At 52.0% G+C, this 23,710-nt stretch overlaps 11 protein-coding genes across 11 annotated transcripts; 5 read left to right on the forward strand and 6 right to left on the reverse strand.

Moving 5' to 3' along the window:
• Positions 1-3: 3 nt before the first annotated feature.
• ASPVEDRAFT_41795 (RNA methyltransferase) lies at positions 4-1,161 on the reverse strand. Its single transcript, XM_040812429.1, has 4 exons — positions 1,021-1,161; positions 860-958; positions 497-789; positions 4-410 (listed from the first exon to the last, which is right to left on the reverse strand). Exons 1-4 carry the CDS (start codon positions 1,095-1,097, stop codon positions 166-168), a joined length of 714 nt encoding a protein of 237 aa, XP_040668062.1. The 5' UTR covers positions 1,098-1,161; the 3' UTR covers positions 4-165.
• Positions 1,162-1,322: 161 nt separating this feature from the next.
• Positions 1,323-2,473, forward strand: ASPVEDRAFT_132571 (putative Golgi reassembly stacking protein; the record flags this gene model as incomplete). The annotated part of the gene is made up of 3 exons (XM_040806932.1): positions 1,323-1,490; positions 1,547-1,630; positions 1,709-2,473. The coding sequence occupies 3 exons, from the start codon at positions 1,323-1,325 to the stop codon at positions 2,471-2,473; spliced, it is 1,017 nt and encodes a 338-aa protein (XP_040668063.1).
• A 214-nt stretch (positions 2,474-2,687) lies between these two features.
• ASPVEDRAFT_28902 (MICOS complex subunit MIC26/MIC27) lies at positions 2,688-3,430 on the reverse strand (the record flags this gene model as incomplete). The annotated part of the gene is made up of 2 exons (XM_040810168.1): positions 2,688-3,345; positions 3,417-3,430. 2 exons carry the CDS (start codon positions 3,428-3,430, stop codon positions 2,688-2,690), a joined length of 672 nt encoding a protein of 223 aa, XP_040668064.1.
• A 236-nt stretch (positions 3,431-3,666) lies between these two features.
• ASPVEDRAFT_41798 (mitochondrial intermediate peptidase) lies at positions 3,667-6,246 on the forward strand. Its single transcript, XM_040812430.1, has one exon. The coding sequence runs from the start codon at positions 3,777-3,779 to the stop codon at positions 6,159-6,161; it is 2,385 nt and encodes a 794-aa protein (XP_040668065.1). The 5' UTR covers positions 3,667-3,776; the 3' UTR covers positions 6,162-6,246.
• A 932-nt stretch (positions 6,247-7,178) lies between these two features.
• On the forward strand, positions 7,179-8,057 carry ASPVEDRAFT_83813 (uncharacterized protein; the record flags this gene model as incomplete). The annotated part of the gene is made up of 1 exon (XM_040817451.1): positions 7,179-8,057. The coding sequence occupies one exon, from the start codon at positions 7,179-7,181 to the stop codon at positions 8,055-8,057; it is 879 nt and encodes a 292-aa protein (XP_040668066.1).
• Positions 8,058-8,649: 592 nt separating this feature from the next.
• On the reverse strand, positions 8,650-12,003 carry ASPVEDRAFT_28905 (M protein repeat protein; the record flags this gene model as incomplete). The annotated part of the gene is made up of 1 exon (XM_040810169.1): positions 8,650-12,003. One exon carries the CDS (start codon positions 12,001-12,003, stop codon positions 8,650-8,652), a length of 3,354 nt encoding a protein of 1,117 aa, XP_040668067.1.
• Positions 12,004-12,554: 551 nt separating this feature from the next.
• ASPVEDRAFT_41801 (uncharacterized protein) lies at positions 12,555-15,403 on the reverse strand. The gene is made up of 2 exons (XM_040812431.1): positions 13,255-15,403; positions 12,555-13,202 (listed from the first exon to the last, which is right to left on the reverse strand). Exons 1-2 carry the CDS (start codon positions 15,269-15,271, stop codon positions 13,021-13,023), a joined length of 2,199 nt encoding a protein of 732 aa, XP_040668068.1. The 5' UTR covers positions 15,272-15,403; the 3' UTR covers positions 12,555-13,020.
• A 90-nt stretch (positions 15,404-15,493) lies between these two features.
• ASPVEDRAFT_41802 (serine/threonine-protein phosphatase 2A activator) lies at positions 15,494-17,263 on the forward strand. Its single transcript, XM_040812432.1, has 3 exons — positions 15,494-16,229; positions 16,289-16,640; positions 16,688-17,263. The coding sequence occupies exons 1-3, from the start codon at positions 15,604-15,606 to the stop codon at positions 17,096-17,098; spliced, it is 1,389 nt and encodes a 462-aa protein (XP_040668069.1). The 5' UTR covers positions 15,494-15,603; the 3' UTR covers positions 17,099-17,263.
• Positions 17,264-17,312: 49 nt separating this feature from the next.
• Positions 17,313-18,567, reverse strand: ASPVEDRAFT_28908 (Saf4/Yju2 family protein; the record flags this gene model as incomplete). Its single annotated transcript, XM_040810170.1, has 3 exons — positions 17,313-18,414; positions 18,479-18,488; positions 18,555-18,567. The coding sequence occupies 3 exons, from the start codon at positions 18,565-18,567 to the stop codon at positions 17,313-17,315; spliced, it is 1,125 nt and encodes a 374-aa protein (XP_040668070.1).
• A 342-nt stretch (positions 18,568-18,909) lies between these two features.
• ASPVEDRAFT_132228 (beta-glucosidase) lies at positions 18,910-21,613 on the reverse strand (the record flags this gene model as incomplete). Its single annotated transcript, XM_040806898.1, has 3 exons — positions 18,910-20,493; positions 20,544-20,795; positions 20,849-21,613. The coding sequence occupies 3 exons, from the start codon at positions 21,611-21,613 to the stop codon at positions 18,910-18,912; spliced, it is 2,601 nt and encodes an 866-aa protein (XP_040668071.1).
• A 978-nt stretch (positions 21,614-22,591) lies between these two features.
• On the forward strand, positions 22,592-23,500 carry ASPVEDRAFT_132548 (uncharacterized protein; the record flags this gene model as incomplete). Its single annotated transcript, XM_040806928.1, has 2 exons — positions 22,592-22,750; positions 22,811-23,500. The coding sequence occupies 2 exons, from the start codon at positions 22,592-22,594 to the stop codon at positions 23,498-23,500; spliced, it is 849 nt and encodes a 282-aa protein (XP_040668072.1).
• Between the last annotated feature and the right edge of the window lie 210 nt (positions 23,501-23,710).

Raw genomic sequence — 23,710 nt, forward strand, 5'->3', positions numbered from 1 at the left:
GCTAGTCCGAATAAGGCAATCAGCTTATTGTCCGGGCCGTCCACACTTGTACACAATGAAGTGCTTTCAGTCATTCGATAGGGATTCCCTCTAAATATAAATATGGGAGAAGGTTGCAAGCGATAGGTTACATTTGGTGGAAGGGAAATATAAAGTGTGGAATTATTAGAAAAGTTGAAAGCCTCCATAGAAAATACACAACGCTTTGCTTGCCCCTCTCATACAATAGTGCATTACAGGAGCAGGCGAATCATTTTTAACCATCCCAGCCAGCTGATTCAGATCCGATGTTCGTGGCAAGTAAAGGATCACATAGGGTGTGAAGAGAGAGAATTCCATATAGAGTGTGTTCAAGGAATATGGTTCCATTGTCCGAAGATCGAATACGGAGGCAGATCGATACCCGGGCCCTAATGACGAAAGAATGAGTGAGTCATTGAAGAACTCACAATAAGATAATAGGTCGCGGGATTGGTTAATGAAAACAAGAACGTACCTCCCCAAGGTGGGCTCGCAAAGAGCACGCTATACGGTGCCAAGTCCTTCAACTGCGACTTGATGATCTCAAAGCAGTCACCTTGAAACCAGGTAATTTTATCCGCGACGCCGTAGACCTTCGCATTGTGTTGGGCGCATCGCAACACCGCGGGGTCTTTCTCAATGGCATAGACTCGTTTCCAATGCCCGGACAGCGCGAAAGCTATGGTATTTCCCCCAGCACCAGCGAAAGCATCTACTAGAACCTTTCGATCTGGCGGTGCAGAGCTGGCAATTTGGTCGGCAATTTTTCTGCACGTAGATAACAGAGGTTAGAGCATTCGTCATCTTAGCACTGCGTATTTCGCAGGGATTCACATACGTAGCCACCGGTTCTGGAGTAACGCCGAACCACGCATCATCAGTCAGCCAAACACCATCATCATACTTGGAGAATAGATCGTAGCGCTGGGACCAGTAACTGTAAAAAAGAGTCAGTTGGGCGCTCTGCGATAAGGAAAAGAACCCATCAGGGAAGCATACTTCTGAATGTCCCAGGGCACCTGACCACGATCCTCGTAATGATGGACTTCTGGAGGGGGTTCTTCATCACCAGACATGGTGGCTCAATCGTGATCAAGACATGAATGAAAGGCGGGGAGAAGAGAGGTTCTTCGTTTCCTCTGGTCCCGGATCGCGATGCATCGCTGCCGCATTTTGAAATCTACTGATAACGCGGGTTTGTTTTGTTTGCATCTCCGCACTGAGGACAGCTTCACCCCGGCTATGGCTGTCTGGTTTCCCCTGCATTCCACTCCTCGCTTGACTCTCAAAGAAGTCTCAAAATGTTCGGAGCTCTCAATAGATTTATTGGCCGGCTAGACTCAGAACCCAGTTCCCAGCAGTCACGGGCCGACAATGCCTTCGGATTTCAAGTCCTCCGCAACAAAGACTCCGAAGTACCGCTCGAGCCTTGGTTCGATTTCATTATTGGGATAAACGGGCGTTTAATCGTGCGTTGCTTACTATATCCCTGGGCTATCTCAATCGCATTATCTGATTTCTATAGGATGACCCTGACCCAAACCTTTTCGCAACGGAAGTGCGCAATTGTGCCGGATCTCGAGTTACGTTTGCAGTTTGGAGCGCAAAGGTACGCGGTCATTCCTGTGGAACTCCAAACCCTTTGAATCTACTTAGAGACGATATGTTGACTGTCTACGACACATAGGGACAACGAACGCATACGATATCCATCGTCGTTCCCCCGTCCAATCCAACCCTTGGCCTCGCACTCCAACTAGCCCCGCTGTCATCCACACAACACATCTGGCATGTGCTCAATATCCCGTCCCCTCTAAGCCCGGCTTACAGAGCTGGCCTTCTACCGCACTCCGATTATATTATCGGCACGCCGAGCGGAACATTACGAGGGGAATCGGCACTAGGAGAACTTGTTGAAGACCACTTGGACCGTACTTTGGTGCTATGGGTCTACAACAGCGAGTTCGATGTGGTGCGCACAGTCGATCTTGTGCCCACACGAGGCTGGGGTGGCGAGGGTGCACTGGGAGCGGAGCTGGGTTATGGAGCCTTGCACCGATTGCCGGTTGGATTGGGAGAAGAGGTCGAGGGGCCGGGAGAGGTAGTGTTCGAAACGCGTGCTGACGGATCGTCGACACCTGTTCCTGAGCCTGCGTTATTTCCTACGAATGTAGACTCTGGAATTCCTGCACCCCCACAACAGTTCCTTGTTCCTGCGAATATGAAATCACCTCCGCCATTGGCATCTGCGGACTCGGCTCCCCAGGTATCGCACCATGGAAAGAAGGCGCGTGGGGCCAGGGCATCACCGCATAGGGCATTCGATGATTATTTCGCAGAGGGTGAACAGAAGAGCAAGGAGCAAGATCATGTACCATCACGGAGGGGCACCCCGCTACCTCCGCCCCCCAAAGCTGGTGGACCACCCCAAGAAGAAAAGGGATCAGAATAGAAGAGACGTTGTTATGACTTGCAACAGGTGTTTTTTTGGCGTTCTAGTTTTATATCAATAGTACAAAAGAAAGTGAACTGTCTAGAACCTGTTCATCGGAAACCTCTTACAGTTACATGTGCGCTATAGGGCACGGGCCCAACCGCTATCAAGACGTAGATAAGCGAAACAAACAAACCAAAGGAATATAAGGAGAGCATAGATAAAGGTCTATTTAGTGTCCCTTGCTCACAATTTCTTCCAGCTTCTTCCGAGCGTCCCCGATCTTCTCCTCCATCGTGGCACGTGCCATACCACTGTGAGCCACACCGGTGCTCCAGATCTGCTCTGCCCGTTCCCGAAGGTACAAGTGGTTGTCTGCCACCGCAGGCACACGTTTCTCATACTCCCAGACCAAGTCAGAGACATTCCGCATGGTAACAGGGAGGAGAGACCAGGCCGCAATGGTACCGAATGCCAAGGGGGTGGTGCCACGCAGGAAACGGCCGCGGTTACGGGCAACAATTGATCCAGCCATGGCAGCAACAACGACGTAAATGCCGCCGGGAGTCAGCTTCTCTCCGGATTCCGGGGAGGGCGCCAAGGAGGCGATGGTATCGGTAAAGGCGTTCTCGACGTGGAGGACACGGGAGAGGACATTGTTGAAACCAACCTCGGCGGCACGCGACTGCTCGTAGAGGAAGACACGAGCATGTCGGACCTGGGCTGTCAGGAGATCGGTCGGCGTCGGAGACGAGGGAGATTTGGTGGCTGTCAGAGCTGTCGTGATGCTTGAAGGTTCGGGAGTTGTAGCGGCTGTGGGTTCGGGAGCTGGTGTGGACGGGGCAAGGGAGACGGCAGATTCAGAGGGGAATTCATCGTAGATGGGTTTTCTCTGTTGTAGTTAGCAAACTGAGCTGCCTGGGCCTTGAAGGCTGAAGCAAGGTCTAGCTCTGGGACATACGGGCTGCTCGGCATGAGCTTGCCGGGGATACAGAGCCACAGCTCCGGCCAACAGAGACGCAGAGAGTCGCTAGAAAGGCAATTGGTTAGCAGGATTACTTGGGCGTGGTGAGCCTGGCGGGAATAATGGGTAAATACCTGGTACATGGCCATGATATGGGCAATTGGTGGAGGTCTAGGAAGGAGGAGAGGTTGAGATGATGAAATGAAGGTCCGAAGAAAAGTGCCAAGTTTTTTCTCGGCCGCAGTCGGTTGTTCGTCTTAGTTCATTCATACTCGGCCACTCTCTCCCATCAAGGACGTTTGGTTTTCTTTTCTTTTCTCTTTTCTCTAATGTACTCTACAGCTAATCCAGATTAATATGCTGCGACCGTGGATCTGTCGCACTTGTCGACTGCAACCACGCCTGCACCGTCGCTCCATCACTACCTCCGCTCTCCGACCAGCCTCTGCGTCTGCCACCCCTGTCCATTCCTCGCCCTCCAAAAGACCCGACGATGATATCCTCCGTCGAGTCTTCGATTCCCAGCCGTTTTGGCGCGATTTCTCCGCCTCGTCATCCTTCTCTCCGGACCGAAAGCCGACCGGTCTCGTTCAAAATCAGTACCTGACTAGCCCCGACGGATTTCGCGCCTTCGCGCAAGTGTCGCTACAGAAATGCCAGGCCATAGTCAACCGAGTACTTTCCGCATCAACGGTCGATGAATACCGGGGCCTAGTGCGTCAGTTGGACCGACTGAGCGACCTGCTGTGTCGCGTCATTGATTTGTCCGACTTCATCCGGGCCTCCCACCCGGACCCGCCCGTCCAAGAGGCAGCGGGCCAAGCATATGCTTTGATGTTCGAGTACATGAACGTACTCAACACCACCACCGGCCTACATGATCAGTTGCGCGCGGCGCTGGCTCAGCCAGAGGTCACGTCCCATTGGACCTCCGAAGAGACCATCGTGGCCCGTATCCTGCTCCAGGACTTTGCCAACTCCGCAATTCATATGCCCCCGCATGAGCGCCAGCGCTTCGTCAGTCTCTCCAACGACATCAGCCAGCTTGGGTCGACATTCGCTCATAGTGCAGAGCCAGCACGCTCACATGTCGTAGTGCCCACAAACGAGCTTCGTGGTCTAGATCCCATCCTGATCAAGCAAATCAAGCGATGGAATCCCCGTTCCGCCGCTGTCCCTACCGTCGGGCTGATCCCGCGCCTAGCCCTACGTTCCGCTCACAGTGAGGACGTCCGTCGCGAGATATACCAGGCCACACGCACTTCCAGCTCGCGCCAGGTTCAGCGCCTCGAACAGTTGCTGTCAAAACGCACAGAGCTAGCTCAGCTCGCAGGGTTTCCCACATTCGCTCATATGACACTCAAGGACAAGATGGCCAGAAGCCCTGCCGCCGTATCGGAATTTCTAACCACGCTCATAACGAGCAACCGTCCGGATGTACAAGAGGAGCTAGCCCAGCTTCAGTCTCAAAAGGGAGGCCAGCTGCAGCCCTGGGACCACGCATACTATGTCCACCGCCGAGTACAACAGTATGAGAATTCCCAGCAAATTCGCAAGTCACGCGAATTGGCCATCATCCCTGAATTTTTCTCTTTGGGAACAGTCATGCAGGGGTTGTCGCGTTTGTTCGATCGCCTTTACGGCGTTCGTCTAGTTCCCCGTGAGACGGCACCAGGGGAGACTTGGACATCCGACGTCCGCCGCCTGGATGTAGTGGACGAGGAGAACCGACCGCTTGCCGTCATATATTGCGACCTATTTTCTCGCCCCAATAAACATCCTAACCCGGCCCACTTCACCTTGCGATGTGCACGAGAAATCACCCCGGAAGAGATCGCAGAATCCGCAGCGATGGACGATCCGGCGTTCGTCGCACATCCGAACGATGGCATGGCGACTACTATTGACACAGAATCCCAAACACTTCGCCAGCTGCCAACCATTGCTCTCGTGTGTGATTTCCCCGAGCCTTCGTCCCCCACACCCACACTTTTGAGTGAGCATAGCGTGCGCACCCTTTTCCACGAGATGGGACACGCACTACACTCTATTTTAGGCCAGACGAAACTGCAGTCTATATCAGGCACACGCTGCGCAACCGACTTCGCCGAACTGCCATCGGTGCTGATGGAGCGCTTCGCCACCGATCCGTCCGTCCTCGCTCTGTATGCTCGCCACTGGCAAACCGACCAACCTCTATCCGAGAACATGGTCCATCACATGGCACAGAACCGAGACGCCCACGGCGCAATATATGGTGCTGTGGAAAACGAAGCCCAGATTCTAATGGCACTCGTCGATCAAGCCTACCACACAACCACCTCTGGAAACTCCTTCCTCGACACCACAAAACTTTATCAGCAAGTATACTCAACACACGCCAGCCTGCCAGACCCCGTTGACCAGCATGGTCGCCCCTCGACCTCATGGCAAGGGTTCTTTGGACACTTGTATGGGTACGGCGCCACGTACTACAGCTACATCTTCGATCGAGCAATCGCCAATAAGATGTGGGAAGACGTGTTCGAGGGGGGTGCCGCTGCTGTTGACCGCTCCGCGGGTGAACGGTACAAAAACGAGGTTCTCCGATGGGGCGGCGGGCGTAACGGCTGGGAATGCGTTGCCGGTGTCCTGGGGGCGCACAACCCGTCCAACGCCAACGGTCGTCTTGTTGAGGGAGGAGATGAAGCGATGCGTGAAGTCGGCCGGTGGGGACTCGGTCGTGATGGAATTTCAGGTTAATGGCTGCGGCCATTCTGTATTATATACCCATAGTAAAATATAGACTACCAAACATATTAATGTCTTCCATGATTAAGGGTTCAAACTGCATAATCTGCATATATAAGTACGCTCCCAAGGTTGAATAAATCAAGAGATTCCTCCAGCCGGACTCATTCCGGACACAAGCGTACAAAGCTCATGCTCAGTAATACCGCTCTTGATCGTCATGCAAATGATAAGATCAACAGCAGGGATGGTACAGTAGTGTAGACACAAGACACATAAGAACCGACAAAGCATTCGCATGCCATTCATTCATATTATTACTCCCGTCTCGACGGAGTGTCCCGGAGGAAGTTGCACCCGTCGGCGATATTTATAGCCAATTGTCACTGTACGAATCTTGACTATTGACTACTACTGGTCGACGGCGCTCACTATCCTCTGCAGCCCTCAAATCCCAATACGGTAGAGCCAATGTCTCACTTCCCCTCCTGGTGATGATGATGATGATAAAAAAAAGGAGAAAGAAAAGAAGGAAAACAGCTTCTTGAACACGTCAGACAAGTACTACTCCTGTCCGTCCCAGGCCATGTACAACAACAGCCCCATGCTACTATACCTAACACCATCAAAGCAACAGTCTCATGCCCCCGTCCGCGTCGTACAGCTCGGCCCTCACATGTAGGATCTCAACGGTCACTGGACCCTACATGAACTGCACCCTGAAAAAGCACAACCCGTAAGACACCGTCGACCACGAGAGGGCGCAGACGTCCATGCTTTTTCCGTGTCACCTCAATGGGGGAATTCTCGCTCTCTACTGGTGTCTGGGTTCGCTCCGAAATACTATCCGACACTCTCCCACTCGTTCATGTCGTTTCTTCCATTCCATTTCATTCCCGACTGGTCTTGCTCTCGTCTAATGGACCTCATCTTCCCCCTCCATGCCCTCTCTTCTCGTTTCTCTCTCTCTCTCTCTCTCTCTCTCTCTCTCTCTCTCTATCCCACAGAGTTAAACAATAGATAGCTAAGATGCCACGCTCTTTCTGCAGCCGCTCATTCTCATCCTCCTCTTTTTCAACCAGCACATCCTCCTCGTTCTCTTCTGACCCAGTCTCCGGTCGTTCACCCTCTCGAACTCCCTCCACACACAAATTAAAACGATGGCTTTCGTCGCATCTTCTCCGCCGACCAAGCCCTGATCTGGATTTCACCCATCACTACCATAAACGCATCAACAACAGCAACAAATGGTCCAATCCAAGTATCATTTGTCACGCGCAACAATCTTCAACAATCCAAACCGCCCCAGATCAGGCTGGGTTTATCGGACAGCTTCGGTTTACGCACTTTCATTATGATCACGAGTACCCCGATTACGAGTCATTCGATGACAGCCAAGACCACGCCCAATGCCACCCTAGAAGCCACCAACACCTACAGCAAGAGCAAGATGGGGATGAAATAAAAGCAGAAGAAGAAGAGGAGGAGCGGAAGAAGGACCTCGCTCTACGTGACAACTATGCCGCCTTCTGCCGTGCCTTCACTTCTTCGCCTGTCCACTGTCTTAATATACCTAGGCAGCCTCTTCCGCGACTCCCCCAATCTACACCATGCGAGGAATATGAGGACCACGTCGATCCTGCCAAAAATCTCCCTTCTGCAGAAGACGTGTCACAGATACTTTCCCTACCTGTCGGTGCTTATGGCTACCATCCTACGTCGTGGACGTTGCCTAGGGCTCCTTCGCCGCCACCGGGGATTCTCACGCCAGGACGGTATGAGGAGATCCAGCAGCAGCAGAGAAGGGAAGAATCGTTATGGCACAAGAAACGCAGGAAAGGCACTTTTATGCGGTGCATGTCTGCTCGAACCTCCTGGTGGCCGTGGGCACGGAAAAAGGTATCCTGATAACTTGCATCGTCGGCGACTTTTCGCTTTATACCTAATTAACTAATCAGTTGTACACCGGTAAATTTCTCACGGACCAATGTTAATTATAGTAATGTCTTGCAGACAATATATTCGTCATTGCCCAGATACCGGTTACATATAGCAACAATCCACGGCGACGGTTCTTCAATCGGGTATCCTGAGCACTTTATTACATACATCCTAATCTTATACAAGGCAAATACAAAGAAAAATAACGGAAGAAAAAGAAATATACCTGGATTGACACCAGGTACTCCGTATAAGTGCTCTCACTGAGAAACGGCTTCTGTCAGTGTTTCGGGCTGCGGCGTTGTAGACTGACTGTGAGGGTTAGGCGTTGGTCGCCGGGACACCTGTGCGAGTTCGCCGACGAGTCTTATACCAGTTAGCCCCATTTCATCCCGAATGGCATGTCTAAGATTCCACTTACCGCCGATGTTCATCATACCAATCGTCATTGGCCGACCGAATGTGTTTAAGCTGTTCCTGGATGCTGGCCATCTGCGTAAAAGAAATTAGGTCAGTAAGAGTTTCTATCACAGAAGTCTCCGAGGAGAGACAACGACGATCACAGACCGGGAGGTCCCACCGTTCCCTCGATCGATGAACCAATGTCCTCACCTTCCGCTGCGGCTGCTTGGCCATCTTCGCTTGTTGGCGCTTTCTCCTCATCAGTTGCCCATCGACTGCCTTGTAGGCCCACATTCGATCCCTTCACAAGATCCCTCTCAGCCTTAAGCGCTGCGAGTTCGGCTTCAAGCTCCCGAACGTGTTTGCGACTGCCAGAGATGGACGACTCGACCTCGCCCAGCTGGTTGAGGAGACTCATGTTCTTATCAATCTGCGCAGTGAGATCCTTCTCTCCCTGGGCGAGCTTTTCTTCAGTCGCGGTGTGATGCGCCCTAGACTCGTCCAGCTCTTTGGTAATTGCGTCATGTTTGGCCTTGAGCTGCGAGAGCTCCTCCTGAGCGGAAGATGCCTGCTTTGATGCCGCCTCCAACTCTGACTTGGTACCCTCGGAAGAACCTAAGAGTTTTTCGAGTTCTTCCACACGAGTGATCATTGCTTGGTGCTTCTGCTCCCACTCATTCTTGTCATTCTCGATGGCAGATTTTTCGGCGGCATGCTGAGCCTTGGATTCAGTAACGGACTGCTCCGCAGCGGCCAGCTTTTTCTCGAACTCTGCAATTGTTGCCTTCAAACCATCAACAACAGAGGTATCTTGGGCGGCGGTTTGGGCGGTAGTAAGCTGAGTCGTGACTTCTGCAAGAGCGGCATCGTGGGCTTTCCGAGTCTCGGCCAGCTTAGCTTCATGTGAGGATTCCAGCTCTTCGCGAAGGCCAGACAACTTGGACTCCTGAAGAGTGAGAAGCTCCTCGATGGCCTTACTGTGCTCTGCATCTGTTTCGGCAGACCTTGAGGTTTGGGTGGTTTCCAGCTCCGCCTGAAGCTTAGTTTTGGCCTCCTCATGTTGTTGTTGTAGGTCAGCTAGCTCCTTAGCATGTCCAGCACTTTGGGATGCGATGCTTTCCATGGTTGACTTCAGCTCAGTCTCGAGGGCTTCGATCTTGCCAGCGTGGGAGCTCTCTAAATCACTGTATTTGGACAGTAATTCATCATGCTTGGATTGGAGTTCCCCAAGCGCCTGTTGATGAGATACAGATGCATCAGTCTTGGCCGTCTCTAGTTCGGCAGCATGCTCAGCCTTCAATGCTTCGATGGACTTGGCGTGTTCCTCGGAGAGAGCAGCAGCCTTTTGGGCCTGTTCCTCCAGAGCCTTTTCTGCTGCTGCTGCCCGTTCTTCGGCAGCCTTCACATCACCTTCTTGCTCGGCGTCTTTAGCCTTCAGCTTGGTATCAAAGGCAACGAGATTCTGCTGAAGAGTCTCGGCCTGCTCTTGCTTAGCCTGGACCTCAGCCTGAAGCGCCTTAATCTCATCCTGCCCAGTAGAAAGCTGCGACTCCAAGGTGCTGACCTTGTCCTTGAGTGACTCGATTTCCTCAATCGCATGGGCCTGGGCAGCATTGGCGCCTTCTTCCAAGCCCTGTCGAGTCTTCTGGAGGGATTCTTCGGTGCTCTGAAGTTTCTCTTGCAGAGCCTGTAACTCGCCCTGGTGGGCCGCCGTCAGCTCATTTACCGCATCCTCCTTGGCCTTGTCAAGAGAGGTTTGAAGTTCTTCAAGCTGCTTTGTATGAGTGCTGCTGGTAGATTCTGTGGCGGCCCTTACGGTTGCAAGTTCATCGGCGTGGGACTTGGTAGCAGAAGTCAAAGCCTCATCGTGCTGTGCCTTGAGCTTCGCAATAACATCCTCATGGCCTGTCTCAAGGGCTTTTATTTTATCTTCAATTTCCTTTGCGGATGTCTGGCCTGCTTGTTGAAGTTCTGCTCGGGCAGTATCGACAGCTTGCTTCAATTCGGCTACCTCCTTTTCCTTTTCTGCAAGTTGAGCCACCGCCTCTTCGCGGCTATGGGTTGAGGTGGACTCGGTCTCTGCGAGCTGAGATTGCAACGATGTGATCTTCTCTTCAAGGCTTGCTACTGACTGTTTTGTATACTCCTCGGCCGCCCGGATTTCCTGGTCTTTTGACTGCTTAATACTTTCAATTTCTGCCTGTAGCTCCCCGCGCAGTTCTTCAAGGGCCGATGCTTTCTCGGTCTCGATTCCCTTTTTAGCTGTTTCTAGACCATCGGCCTTGGATTGTAATTCGGCCTGGAGTGAGTCGATCTGCTCAGCATAACCGGCAGCCGTAGCCTTTTGCGCCGAAAGTTCATTTTCGATATTTTCAAGCTGGGTCTGATGAGATTGCTTCAGCTCCTCGAGAGCTGCCGAAAGTTTTTCATCGCCCTGAGAGGCCGCCGACTGGGAAGCGTCTTCCAAGGCTTTGACAGACTTTTCTTCGATCTCTTTTCTTTTCGCTTCCGCTTCCTCAAGTTGGGTACGCAAGCCTTGTAGTTGCTCTTCATGGCTGGCAACCAATTGGCCAATCTCCGCAGCATGCTGGTCCTGCAGAGCTTTTGAGGAGTCTTCTTGTTCATTGTCGGCACCTTCTGTCTTCGGTGCCTGCGCCAGTTTCTCGTTCACAGCCTCCAGCTCGGCCTTCAAGCTCTCGATGGTAGCCTCACTCTCCGTGAGTTTACCCTCAAGGGATTGTAATTTGGCAGCATCTCCCTCGGAGGTTTTAGGAGCCGTACTCAGCCGCTTCGTGGCAGTTGTTGTTGTCGCTGGTCTTGTGGCGGTTCGCGTAGTCGTGGTAGTGGTAGGACGGGCGGTGGTGGTTGTCGACTTGCTAGTTGGCCTCGTCGAGGAAAGTGTGGAGGTACGAGAACCGGTTGTGGATGCAACGCTGGATCGCCGATCCAAGGTGGAGGTTGTCGACTTCGTCGGGGCTCTGGTGCTGGCGGTGCTGCCCGCGAGCGACATGCGTTTAGCAGACCCGGTGATTCCGCGCTTCTCGTCCCCAGAACTGGCAACAGAGCGGGATTTCTCATCAGCGGAGCTAAGTGACGGTCGAGAGCGATGCGACGATGTAGTGGACGTGCTGAGAGGCTTGCGCACAGTGCCAGATGTAGTTGTCGGTCGCGTGGGTGGTTTACCAAGGGTGCTTCCATTCGAACCCGGAGTGCGGGTAGTGGATGAAGCGGTCTTGGGACCAGAGATCGAGCTAGGTCTCTTTGTCGTAGAGGTTCCGGAGACAGGACGCTTCGTCGCCGAGGTGGCGGACGCTGTAGTCTTCTTAGCAGGAGATGCCCTCACATTTTCCTTATCCTTGGAAGTATCTGGGCTCGTCACTGGCTCCTCGCTGCCAGAAACAGCACTCGATTCCACCGGAGTAGCAGGGGGTATATCTTCGGCTTCGGCCCCGACTTCGGCCTCGACCTCGGCCGGAGGGGCGGGGGCCACAGGTTCCTCAACAGACGACATTGCGCGTATAGTTGATATATGAGACGGTATATGGAATTATTATGTTGGAAAGGATGGTTTGCGATTGCGTCCGAGAGCTTTACCGAACCCCTAATTAGCTTTGGAAAAAGAAAAAGAAAAAAAAAAGTGAAANAATAGCCTGAGCGGAGGTAAACCGCCGTAAGGGCAGCATTCAGCGAACAAAGGAGCGCGACAAGATCAGAACAGAGGTCAAGAAGACCTGCGCGGGGAGAAAGCAAGAGATATTGTATGCCAATAATCACAGACGATCCTACCCCTGATGTCCCCGAAGCGGCTAACTCGACGGACTCGACCCCTTCTGCTTTGGGTACCAAAATGCGACTGCAGCCGAAATATGAATCAATTGACAACTCACCCGTACCACGTTGTTGACGTCCAATTGCAAAACTGAGACACTCAATCGAGTAGCCGCACCAGGTTAGGTGTTGAGTCGTATCCTGCACGGAGTGAATGGTGAGTTGTTAGTGGCGTGTCCTTCAAGGTGATGGGTTCGGGCCAGAAACTAAACAGTCACGAAACACGTACTTGGGCTGCAGAAAGGAAGATGGACAACAAACGGGAAGCGATGATTAATTTAGGGGATATCAATTATTAGGTATTAGGCAGAGCAAGAAGACGCAGTAAACGGAGGATCGAGTTGAGGGGAAGAGCAGGAACAACGCAGAGTCGCAGGCCGCAAGACAACACAGAAGAGTAAGGAGCAAAAGGACGAAAGAGGGGAAAGAACAGGTCACCTGGGCGCTAGTCCCCTCTGGGCAACGACCTACACTGGAGGTATGGCTACAACAAGAAGATTAGAGGTGACGAGAACTCCGAAATTCTATGGGTAATTGAGGGGCGTAGATAATAATAAGGGGAATTGTTCGATAGAAGGTAGTAAATAACGCGTCAGGGGTAATTGTTACGTGAATGTGTGGTCCCGGAGTCTCGGTTCCATGGTTCGCGTGTATACACCTCGGTCTTCATATACCTACCTACACTGTAGGTGGAAGCCTTCTACTCCCGCACACTAAGCAACCAGTGCCATTTCTCTCGTCCTTCCCTCGTGCGTAATTCGTCGTGAATTTGGGGTATATAGTTATCGTGGACTTCTTCCGCCTTGTCTCGTAGTTGTCGTATGGTCCTTCCCTCTAGTCTGTCGCCAAAATCCTTCATGATCGAAATGTATCTCCTGGGTCCTAGCAGGGCAATCAGAGAAGTTCGCGGGACTGAAGATCAAGTAATACCTACCCTCGTGTCGCATCAATCCGTCTAGAAGAGCCAGTCCTTCAGTATCGGTCCACGGTTTCTGAATGGTGACCATGGGGGCGTTGTCGTTTATACCGTCCGATCCGCTGCTTTCACCGCTTGAATCAGAGGCATCCAACCGAGTGCTTTCTAGCGAGTGTGTTTCTGAAGCTTCTATGAGCTCTTGCAAGGGTTTTCGTAATGTCTGAGTGCACGTAGACGATCCCACGTATCTCTCCTTTGTCAAACTCGTCATCCGATTGCAAAGGTGGGCGAGTTTCTTCAAGGCACTGTGTAGGTGGTCGTATATGCCGGAAAATGATCTGGGGCTTGAATGGTAAGCGTCGAAAATGGTGAAAACCAGCTTTATAATGGCCGGAATGACCCGCGCTTCGAATGCTTGAAATAGCTTACGGCCTTGGTTTTGCTGGCGCTTCATAGCGAGATTGTAAACTTCATCCAGTACACTATCCCCTTCATACAAGATCTGGGTCAGGTATTCTTCTTGTTTGTATGAGTCCCTCGGCGACAGCCTGTGGGGCCGCTCTGAGCCTTGGTATAATTCCTCGTACCAGGATTGTAAGTCATTAATAAACTCGATAGTATCTTTTAAGCCACACTCCGTTGCCGAGATAGCTTTTTGCTTCATCTTGCGTGCTTCATCGACCAAAACTCTCCAGTTGTGCTCTTGTTGTCCAAGCTTTGTGGCTTCTTTGCATCTAGGGTATGTACTCTTCGGTACATGGTTTTCGACAGTTTCATTATTGCTGTAATTCGCAACTATGCGACTATTTCGGTTCCTTATACGTCGACTCACTAGAGGTCCGTTGGGTCCTGGATGCTTTGCTTCATTAACAGGAAACGTCGGCCGTGAAGTGCGCGGTCGATTTAGCTGATGGACAACAGGACGGCCCGCTGGACTCGGCGCATCTTGAGAGCGGTTTGGTCTCCTGCCACGTACCGGGGCGATAGGGGACTTTTCAGGCGTCGGCTCATTATGGGCAGGGGACGTAGTACCTGAGCTTCTGGTCTGATGGGTGCGAGTATTTGGGGGTTTCCAAAGTTTACCGGACCGAGTTGCTGATAAGGATGTTTGGTCTGGAGAGTCCTGACGTACAAAAAGGGAAGAATCGGATAACGAGTCATCTGAACTTTCATCATCACCATCCGCATGCTCGGAATTCATTATTTGCTCTCCATCATCCATATCCACGTCACCATCATCATCTTTCGTGGGTGAAGAGATCGGATGACCCCGAGTTGATTGCTCCTTTGATAAGGGCGTTTCGGGCACGTTGTTTGGGCGCGCAGCGATCACAACCGAGGGACCAGGCAAGACCGCTTCTGAGATAGGTCTTTGGATTTTTGATGAATTCCGTGTATCTCGTTTGTTACCGGATATGGATTCTGGAGCCCGTTTGAGAATTTCGATTTTGTTAGGGGATTGAGTTGACTCAAACCACCCGCTCTGTTCAAGTTCTTGAGTCAGGAAAGCTGAAGGTGACACGCTTCGCGAGCTACGGGAGCCATTGGTTTCCGAAAAGAGATCAAAGTTTCCAATAAGTTCATTGTCCTCGTCTTCAAGACCGTTTTGGGCCTCGTCCTCGTTAACGGGCTCGTTGTTGGGTTCTTCGTGCGGGGACTGCTCTGATTCCTTTTCCCCCGCGTTATCCTCATGGTCGTCGACGCGCAAGCGTTGGGCAGGCATCCGAAGCGAGCCATTTTGTATATCTGTTTGAGGCCTAGTTAGGCGCGTAGATCGACGTGGAGTTAACGGTGCAGCAAGGGCCGACGGTGATGGCTTGCGCTGGGGTTGTTCGGGGGAGTTCGGTATCTCGAAGAGGTCCGGCCGTGGCGCTCTCGGGATGCTCCTCAATTGACGTGCCGGGCCGGCACTTTGCGTTTGGCGATCCTCCGCGACCGAAGCCTTTCTATTAATGCCGTAGTTCAGATAATCTACAGATTGCGTGGTGGAGTCGCCTTTTTTCCGCAAAGCTGAGGAGCGCGTCGGGGTCACCATGGTGAAAAACCTCGTCCAAGTAGGGACTGGGCAACATCATCAGTATGCAAAAGCCTGATTGATGAGAACCTAGCGCTTTACCAATATCGAGTGGCCGTCTTGCGGAGGTGTGGACGTTTTGGCAGGAGCGTGTGGACGAGTAAAGCTGAAGTCAACTAAGCGCGCCGCGTGCGTCGAGCTCGGATCATGGCGTCATGGAGCTCGGGCATTCTCCCACTCCCAGCTTCTAGCCAGGAACAACCCCACAACTCCACAATCCTTATCTTTTCTCAAGAGCTTTCAGTTTCCTTTTATATCCTGTCGAATTAACTTTATCAAGATTACACGACACCATGGACCCTTCGCAAGTTCGCGTCCTGCCGAAAATCGACACCTCCGCGGGGCACAATTTCACCCAGCCAAGTAAACGGATCAACGAGGGTCAAGATGTGAACGACTTCCTATCGTCCAACGCATACGTCGATATCATGACCTTTCTCCTTCAGCTGAATCGATCAATGTTCCCTTCGAAATTACCAGATGGACGAGTACAGACATGGTCACTCAACTGCGAAGCCATCGAATACTCCGCACCAGTGCGTCAACTACAGCTGCTGCTATCGAAGCTTGAAGCGATCCTCGAGGAAGCTCCTCCCGATACTGGACCGCGCAGGTTTGGCAATATAAGTTTTCGGAAATGGCACCAGATAGTGGAGAGTCGGGCGGCGGGCCTTTTGGAGGAATGTTTATCGTCCGAAATCCTGCAAACCCCGTCGTCTGATTCTGGTGGCCCGACAGCGGAGGTAGAGTTGGTGGCATACTTTTTGGGAAGCTGGGGTAGCCCCCAAAGGCTGGATTACGGAACAGGGCATGAGCTGAGCTTTCTTGCCTTCCTGGCAGGAATTTGGAAGCTACATGGCTTCCCTCAGAACAGTCCTGGCGTGGAGGAGAGGGCGATAGTTTTAGGCGTGATACAACCGTGCGTGTCTTTTCCACAGCATCCTATCGCACTATGGAAGCTGATACAGCTGTCTACAGATACCTTGAGCTCGTCCGGAGCATCATCAAGCGATATACCCTCGAGCCTGCCGGCTCGCATGGTGTCTGGGGCTTGGACGACCATTCATTCATTCCATACATCTTTGGAGCAGCGCAATTAGCTCCCCCGATATCCGAGTCAGATCCCATACCTGAAGAAGGATCACTGTCTGATGCACCAGCGCCAGGTGGTGTGACAAAAGCAAATGTGGTGGAACGAGAAAGGACGGAAAATTTGTATTTTTCCGCCATCGGCTTCATTTACGATGTCAAACGGGGACCCTTCTGGGAGCACAGCCCGATGCTCTACGATATATCCGGCATCCAGGCCGGGTGGGGGAAAATCAACAAGGTATGCTCAGCCTTACAATTCTCCTATTCATATCTCACTGCATCTAGGGAATGATCAAAATGTACAATGCGGAAGTGCTTTCCAAATTTCCAGTAGTCCAACATTTCCCTTTCGGATCATTGTTCAGGTGGGAGCGTGATCCCAATGCCCCTCCGCCGACAGCCACAGCTCATACAACTACTACAACGCGGAGAACGGACGAACCCGCCCCCTTGGCATCACCACAGGCTGCAGGCCCGGGAACCAGAGCCCCATGGGCGAGCACTAAAGCTCCAGGGCCATCGTCAAGCACCCCTAGAGGCGGCGTATCGACTATTCCAGATACTTCAAGGCTTCCTCCTGGCGCAATGGCTCAAACACGAGCACCTTGGGCGAGTACGCAACGAGGAGGCCCAGAATCTACTGGCGATTCAACATCTACCGGTCAAGTATCAACAAAAGCCCCCTGGGCCAAGTAACGTGAAATGGTTTAAAAATTAGTCTGGCCTGCTGTTTATAGCGCATTCCTGGCCTTCTGTAATTAGTGACGAGCTATTGTACGCCGAATCTCCGATATTCAAAAAGAGGTAGTATGTAATGAAACCAGTGATGTTGTATCAATAAACCAATTCTATTTGGGTATCATCCAATCCTTAACGCCACGGCAAAGAGTGCAAATACATTCCACGCTAATCACTCCGAGTCTGACCCGTAATCAACGAGAGCAGTAGGGGTGACCTGGCTCTTTTCTGTCGTATCCGGCATCTCCGAGACATCGCTCGTAGTAGACTGGGGGTCACCATCAGTACCACGTTCAATCGTTCTTCTCCCTTCTGTCTTCCATGAGACTTTTCTCTTCTTAACCCCCGGTTCCCATACATTGTCACCGTTGAGAAATGGGTCAACCGCAGCGCGTGTATTCCCAGCCAGCGCACTGCGAAACGAAGCCTTCCGTTCCGCAATCAGATCCGCCGTTTTCCGTTTCCCATTCTTCCTTGTCTTGTCATGAACACCGCCGCTACTTTTCGAGAGAGACGAAGACGACTGGTGAAACATCGGCTTCGTACGCACGCCCCGTACAGCATCACCGCCAGTATCATCTTCCCCAAAGTCAACCATCGCAGCCCGGAGCGTATCCTCCTCCACTTCATCCGCAATATCAATCCCCAAACTCATCTTGTCTTTCAGTGCCTCCTTCCCAGCCTCATTCTTCTCCAACACCTTTCGATCAGCCCTAAACCCCTTCCTCAACCGCCTCGACACCTCATACGGGTCATCCCAATCCCGATTCTGCCTCCGCTGTAACTCCAATATCCGACCCCGGGTCTCATCGACGACTTTCTTATCCTCAACTTTCCCCTCCAGCTTTGCAAACGGATCATCTGAAGCGCCAGAACCAGACCCATCCTTCCGGCCAACCATAATCTCCCCGACACCCCTCCCTTCCTCATCAACCCCGAAATCCCTCTTCCTTCCACCCTCAACAACAACATAGGCCGTATTCTTCGGATCGGTGCGAATCTCAATCCACTGCCCACAAACCGTGTGCTTGATGCGGAAGCTGTATATCGGGGTCGAGTAGTAGTTCCCGACTTTCTTCTTCTCCGCATTAAAACGCACACCTTGCCCGATGATGTTCTCCGGGGAGCAGTTCGTACACCATACTGCGAAGGGCATTTCGAAGCGCACAATCAAGGCGCCTTTACTCTGGAGGTGTCGCGCGCGCGCGCCGAGCGGGTGTTTGTTGGCGAGCTTGTTGGATGTTGTTAGACCTTCTTGGTCGGGCGGGATGTACCTATTCGACAACCGGTTAGGTTAGTTATGGGTTTAGCGAGGGTAAAGAGAGAATTTATACGAACCGCCCCATATCTATAGAGAAACAGCATCGTTAGTTTCGCATTGGGGAAGGTTTGCGATGCGACGGAATAGACTTACTGAAACCCTGCATTTTTGCGGTATTCGGCGATGTGAGGTCCCCAGCTTAGGTATTAAAGAGTGGATGGTATAGGCTCCTTCCTTTGGTATATACCGCTCCAGTCATTTGAATGGGATTGAGTAATGTTTTCCTCGCCTTTGAGGGTTTGAAACTCGGGGAGTTGAAAGGCATTTGAGCTCTATCGGGCAAAGGATAAGGTGGGCTGTTTTATGCAGATTACTAAGCATTTACATGTTCTTTGCATAAACACTATATGTACACCATTGAAGGCAAGGCCGATGAAGCAGCCATCCCTTAAGGATTTAGTATATTAAGATTAGAGACGAAGTACCGAGAATCTAAAGTACCGAGAATCTAAAGTGTAGTACACTTTCCACCGACCTCACACTTCACCCGTTGGTCAAGCACACTCTCCCCAACATACACCTTCACACCCTGCCCACGAACAGCCGTCTTCCAATCCTGCACTACAACATCCCAAACACTCACATCCTTCCGCGTGACATCCAGAGTAACAGTTTCGCTCTCACCAGGTTTCAAGACCTTGGTCTTCTCAAACTGTCTCAATTGCCTGCTCGGGGTATCGAGTCCCAAAGAGTCGGGCAACTCAACATACAACTGCGCAACTGCACGGCCGGACCGCTGGCCTGAATTCGTGACAGTTACCTGAACAGAAAATGCAACATCCCAAAGAGCGGGATTGCCACCCTCTGCGCCGCCGGCGCGTGAAGGGGGCTTGGGATCCGTGCTATATCCGTCTGGGTAAGGATATGTCTTTGAGGAGTTGGCGGCGGCGCCTTGAGGGTTGTCGAGGTATGGGTAAATATAGCGCCAGATTCGATTGAAGTGGTCTGGCCAGGCCGCTTCAGATGCGGCCGGCTTGGTATTGGGATATGTCGGCGTTGAGCCTTTGGATGGGCGAGTCGGGGGGTAAGCACTATCTAATGGGGTAACAGTCGACAACGTAGGTTCCGAGAAGTTGAAGGTTGTATAGGACAATCCGTGACCGAATGGGTAACGTGGGGTGATTTCCTCCTTGAGGAAATGGCGGTAGTCGATGTAGAGACCTTCAGTGAAGTCATCTTGGATTTGACCGAACGGCTGTTGGAGTAGGCCGACGCTTGATGGGTAATTTGATTCTTGGTATGGTATCGTATAGGGAAGATGGCCACTTGGGCTGTAGTCGCCGAATAGAACATCAGTCAGAGAGTAACCAGCCTCTTGGCCCGGGAGATGGGCGATGAGAACGGCCTTGACGGGATCTAGGTCGATCCATTCTTCGAGAATAATAGGACCGACGGTGTGGATAACCACGACCACCTGAGAGAACTTCTCGGCAGCAGCCTTGACGAGGTCATCACCGTTATGCCAGGCGTGCAGGCCGGCAGACGTTCTGTCTCCTGGATTGCCTTCGACTGTGATGAAATTCTCACCTGAGTCAGAGTTGATGAAGACAATAGCAATATCGTCATCGTGGGCTTCAACAGACGAAGGGAAACTATCCGTGATATAGAATTCAGCTGAGGATGAAATGTTGGCAATTGCTTCTTGTGGCGGAATGAGGTATGGAAGCTTTGATGTGCCGCTTCCCCACCCCATTGTGAGAACGCCCCTGTTGCATCCCTTGTCGGCGCAAGAGTTCAAGCCTTGCGGGTCTGCCCCGGCATCAGTACCGAAGACCTTCAACGAATCATTACGCCTCAATGGCAGCAAACCGCCTTCGTTCTTCAGGAGTGTGATGGCGTCCCTGGCGACAGCTCGTGCAGTGATATTGTGATCTCCCTGGACGTTCACGTATTGATTCACAACCCCAACGGGAGAAAAGAGGGCACCTGGGTAGAGAGGGCCCTTCTCATCCTCCGTGTTGCTGGAAAAGTTGGGGAGCGGATAGTCCTGGTCCTGGTCCATTTTATACCATGTTGCCAGGATACGAGTAACCTGTGTGCATCAATTAGTATAGGGCCAGTATGGCTGAGGCTATTACATACCATATCGTTTAATCGCTCAACCGGAACAGTTCCATTGAGAATAGAACGGGAAAGCTCAGGGCCCCAATAGCTATCTCCAAACAGTGGAATGGCTCCATCTCCAGGCATGCTCATATCCAGGCCAGCCAATGCAGATGAAACACCACCAAGGTGCGCCAGCCAGTCAGTTACGACGAACCCCTGGAAGCCGAGTTCTTCTTTAAGAATTCCATTAATCAGTTTGCTGTTTTGGCTGCAGGCCGATTTGTTTACCTAGATATATCAGCACGGCAGTTTGAAAGAAAAAAAAAAAAGGTTGCACTCACATCATTGTAAGCAATCATCACTGAGCCTACTTCAGCACGTACACCTTCAGCAAAAGGCCAAAGATAAAGTTCGTGAAGTGTCCTGTCATCAATATTGGACGAGTAGCCCTGTGTTACCACACTACTCATGCGGTGCATCTCCTGCTCGTTTCCTATGAAATGCTTGATACTGGCAATGGCTCCCGTACTTTGCATTCCCTTAATCGTTTGTACAGCCGCAAGACCCTGCAAGCTCGGGTCGAATCCAAATCCCTCCCAGTTCCGACCTCCCCTTGGTTTCCGCCCCATCGAGCCGACAGATGGGCCAAGTAGCACATTGACACCTTTTCCGCGTGCTTCTTCCCCAAGACCAACCCCGCGCTCGTACATGAGCCTCTTGTCAAACGTAGCACCGACCGTAACCCCTGGGGGGAAGGCGGTGTTGTGGTCGGTATTGCGCACGCCCAACGGAGAATCGTGAAGGCATATGTTCGGGATACCGAATCGAGGGACACTGCCTGTTTGGCCGGCGCAGGGGCCCATGAAAATCCCAGTTCCGGTGGTAATGTTTACCTTCTCGGCCAGTGTCATGTTGCTCACGATACGGTGCGCTTTCTGATACGCCTCCTCCCAATTGGACACCCAGCCACCATTCGGGGCTGGATAGTATGGCGGAGAGAATGCATCATCGTCGGAATCGCGTGCATCAATATTAGCCCCTTTGGGAGAGGCCAGGCTGCATGGCACCGCTGCGGCCAGCAGAGCAAGAGACAGCCAGTGAGGCATGTTGCTCTCACAAACAACGGAACAGCGCGTTTGCGTTACGGGGCTTCTTGGTAGGTGACCGTTGCAAGAGAAAGGTATAGACAAATGACCCCTGTGTTCGATTCGACAGATAGTTGGGTCAAGGCGGGGTTGAAATATGTCGCGAAGCCAAGTGTAACGATGAGTCGCGTGCCGGGGTCATGCCTTCTACTGGGACCATTAATCTACCAAGTGTTCCTATTCCTGGAAATTCTCCAGACCCCACCAGTGTAGCCGAAGTGGCATGCCCGGTTGTAAGAAAAGCCGAGTCTCGCGTACGAACACCCATGTCGATCATAACACTAAACAACAATAGAGGCTTGGTGGAGGTGAGGGATGGCGATTTGGTTGGAGATGTAGCCCGTTTGACGGGAAGGAGTGGGAATACATGGTGGACCCAAAAATGCCCTTGTCGAGTTGGGGATCGAGATGCGATAATTCCGAGAAGCACGGCAGGCGATGATCTATCCAAACCAGGGATCGGGTCAGGGGAATGTTCGTCACAACGGAAGTCGACCCAGATTCGAGAAAGCGTGCAGAAAGAAAGCCTGACTCAGTGACTAGAGATCATCGCTGGTAAATTACCTTCGGTCGCCACACGCAACAGCCAAGACCAGCACCCATTGCTCATTTATGAATCATACGCCAACCGCCAGTGTCCTTTGCAACAGCAAGGACGGAGTAATTGAGGAGCTGGAGAGCTGGAGAGCTGGAGAGCTGGAGAGCTGGAGAGCTGGAGAGCTGGAGAGCTGGAGAGCTGGGGCTCGGATCATGTAGACGATAAGGCGAGCGAAGCCACTATGCCTATCTGGGAACACTCTCCATCCGCCTCTTATCGGCGTCTACTTTTGGAGCCGAGGCCCGACTACTTAATCTCTCCTCTCCAGTATACCCCGACCGATGCCTAAGCCAGCATCACCCCAGATACTGTTCTCGCGCGGACTCTCGAAATTCTACAAAATGTCTAAGCTCTCACCTGGCCTCAAGTCACTCATCAACTCCCCCGCCGCCCGGCCCAACACCGTCCCGGCTCCGCGCAACATCCAATCCATCTACGCGAAGATCCAGCAAACCGCGCAGGCAAAGAATGTCTCACGGCACTCATGGCTGGCTTTATCGGTATGCTTCCTTCCATATACTTCTCAAATCATATAAGAGCTAATATGATCATTGAAATAGACAGCCGCAACAATGACCATGAACTCCCCCGCCTCCCTAACCGCCCTCTTCGAGCTCGCTACATCTTCCCAATCCACCCCCGACCGCATCGCAACAGCGGAACTCATGCGCGAAGTCGGTCTAAAATGCATAAGCTTCAACGGAATTCCCCGAACGATAAATTGTCTCAACGCATTTAGAGCATCGCTTCCAGACTCCGTGGCCTCAGGCCTCTCAACAACAGCAACCCGCGCCCCCTCGCCGCAAAATATCTCAGAGATCTCGGCGCGCGGCAAGGCACTCTGGGATTCGATCTACCGGCCCTTCGAGGTCAAGCTATTCGAGAAGCTGGGAGACTCTCATCCCGATCTGCCCGTGCATATTTTGCATGCGAACTACGGAGCTCTGCTTTCTGATCCGCAAGGGAGGACAACAGGGGCAAAGATCGGGCGAGTGGGGACGAGTATTATTGCCGTTTCTTGCTTGAGAGCGCAGACGGGTGTTGGGCCGCAGGTTGTTTCGCATGTGTTTGGACTCAGGAAGGCACTGGAAGACGGAACTTGGGTTGAGGACGCCCAAGGTGAAGAAGGAGCTAGGTGGCTAGCTGGGGAAGAAGGGAATGAGTGGATTCTAAGGAGTGTGGATGAGATTGTGGAAGGGATCAGTGAGGGCCAGGGATCCAACTTTGCACCTGGTAAAGCAAAGCTGTGAGATTTCCTGTATAACCATATGTACATACCTACACATACCTGTTTTTCTAGATGGGAGCGACTCTGACTTGCATGGCTTGGAAGAACATAACTCCACCGTACGATTTTGGCTGATATGCAGAGAATGAATGACATATGATTCAATGAATTGATTACCTTCTTCGGTGTACAAAGGTCCGCCTAGAGAAAATAAAAGCACGTATTGTTGGCA

Source organism: Aspergillus versicolor, assembly GCF_001890125.1.
Source record: "Aspergillus versicolor CBS 583.65 unplaced genomic scaffold ASPVEscaffold_5, whole genome shotgun sequence".
Lineage (NCBI taxonomy): Eukaryota > Fungi > Ascomycota > Eurotiomycetes > Eurotiales > Aspergillaceae > Aspergillus > Aspergillus versicolor.

Bases quoted from the DNA above. Each gene is read 5' to 3' on its own strand.
- ASPVEDRAFT_41795 (XM_040812429.1), bottom strand. From the start codon at position 1,097: ATGTCTGGTGATGAAGAACCCCCTCCAGAAGTCCATCATTACGAGGAT. The intron at 959-1,020 runs GTATGCTTCCCT...TCTTTTTTACAG, and splicing joins GTGCCCTGGGACATTCAGAA to TTACTGGTCCCAGCGCTACG. The intron at 411-496 runs GTACGTTCTTGT...TTTCGTCATTAG, and splicing joins TGCGAGCCCACCTTGGGGAG to GGCCCGGGTATCGATCTGCC.
- ASPVEDRAFT_41802 (XM_040812432.1), top strand. From the start codon at position 15,604: ATGGACCCTTCGCAAGTTCGCGTCCTGCCGAAAATCGACACCTCCGCG. The intron at 16,230-16,288 runs GTGCGTGTCTTT...AGCTGTCTACAG, and splicing joins GTTTTAGGCGTGATACAACC to ATACCTTGAGCTCGTCCGGA. The intron at 16,641-16,687 runs GTATGCTCAGCC...CACTGCATCTAG, and splicing joins GGTGGGGGAAAATCAACAAG to GGAATGATCAAAATGTACAA.
- ASPVEDRAFT_41801 (XM_040812431.1), bottom strand. From the start codon at position 15,271: ATGGTGACCCCGACGCGCTCCTCAGCTTTGCGGAAAAAAGGCGACTCC. The intron at 13,203-13,254 runs GTAGGTATTACT...TTGCCCTGCTAG, and splicing joins CGGATTGATGCGACACGAGG to GACCCAGGAGATACATTTCG.
- ASPVEDRAFT_41798 (XM_040812430.1), top strand. From the start codon at position 3,777: ATGCTGCGACCGTGGATCTGTCGCACTTGTCGACTGCAACCACGCCTG.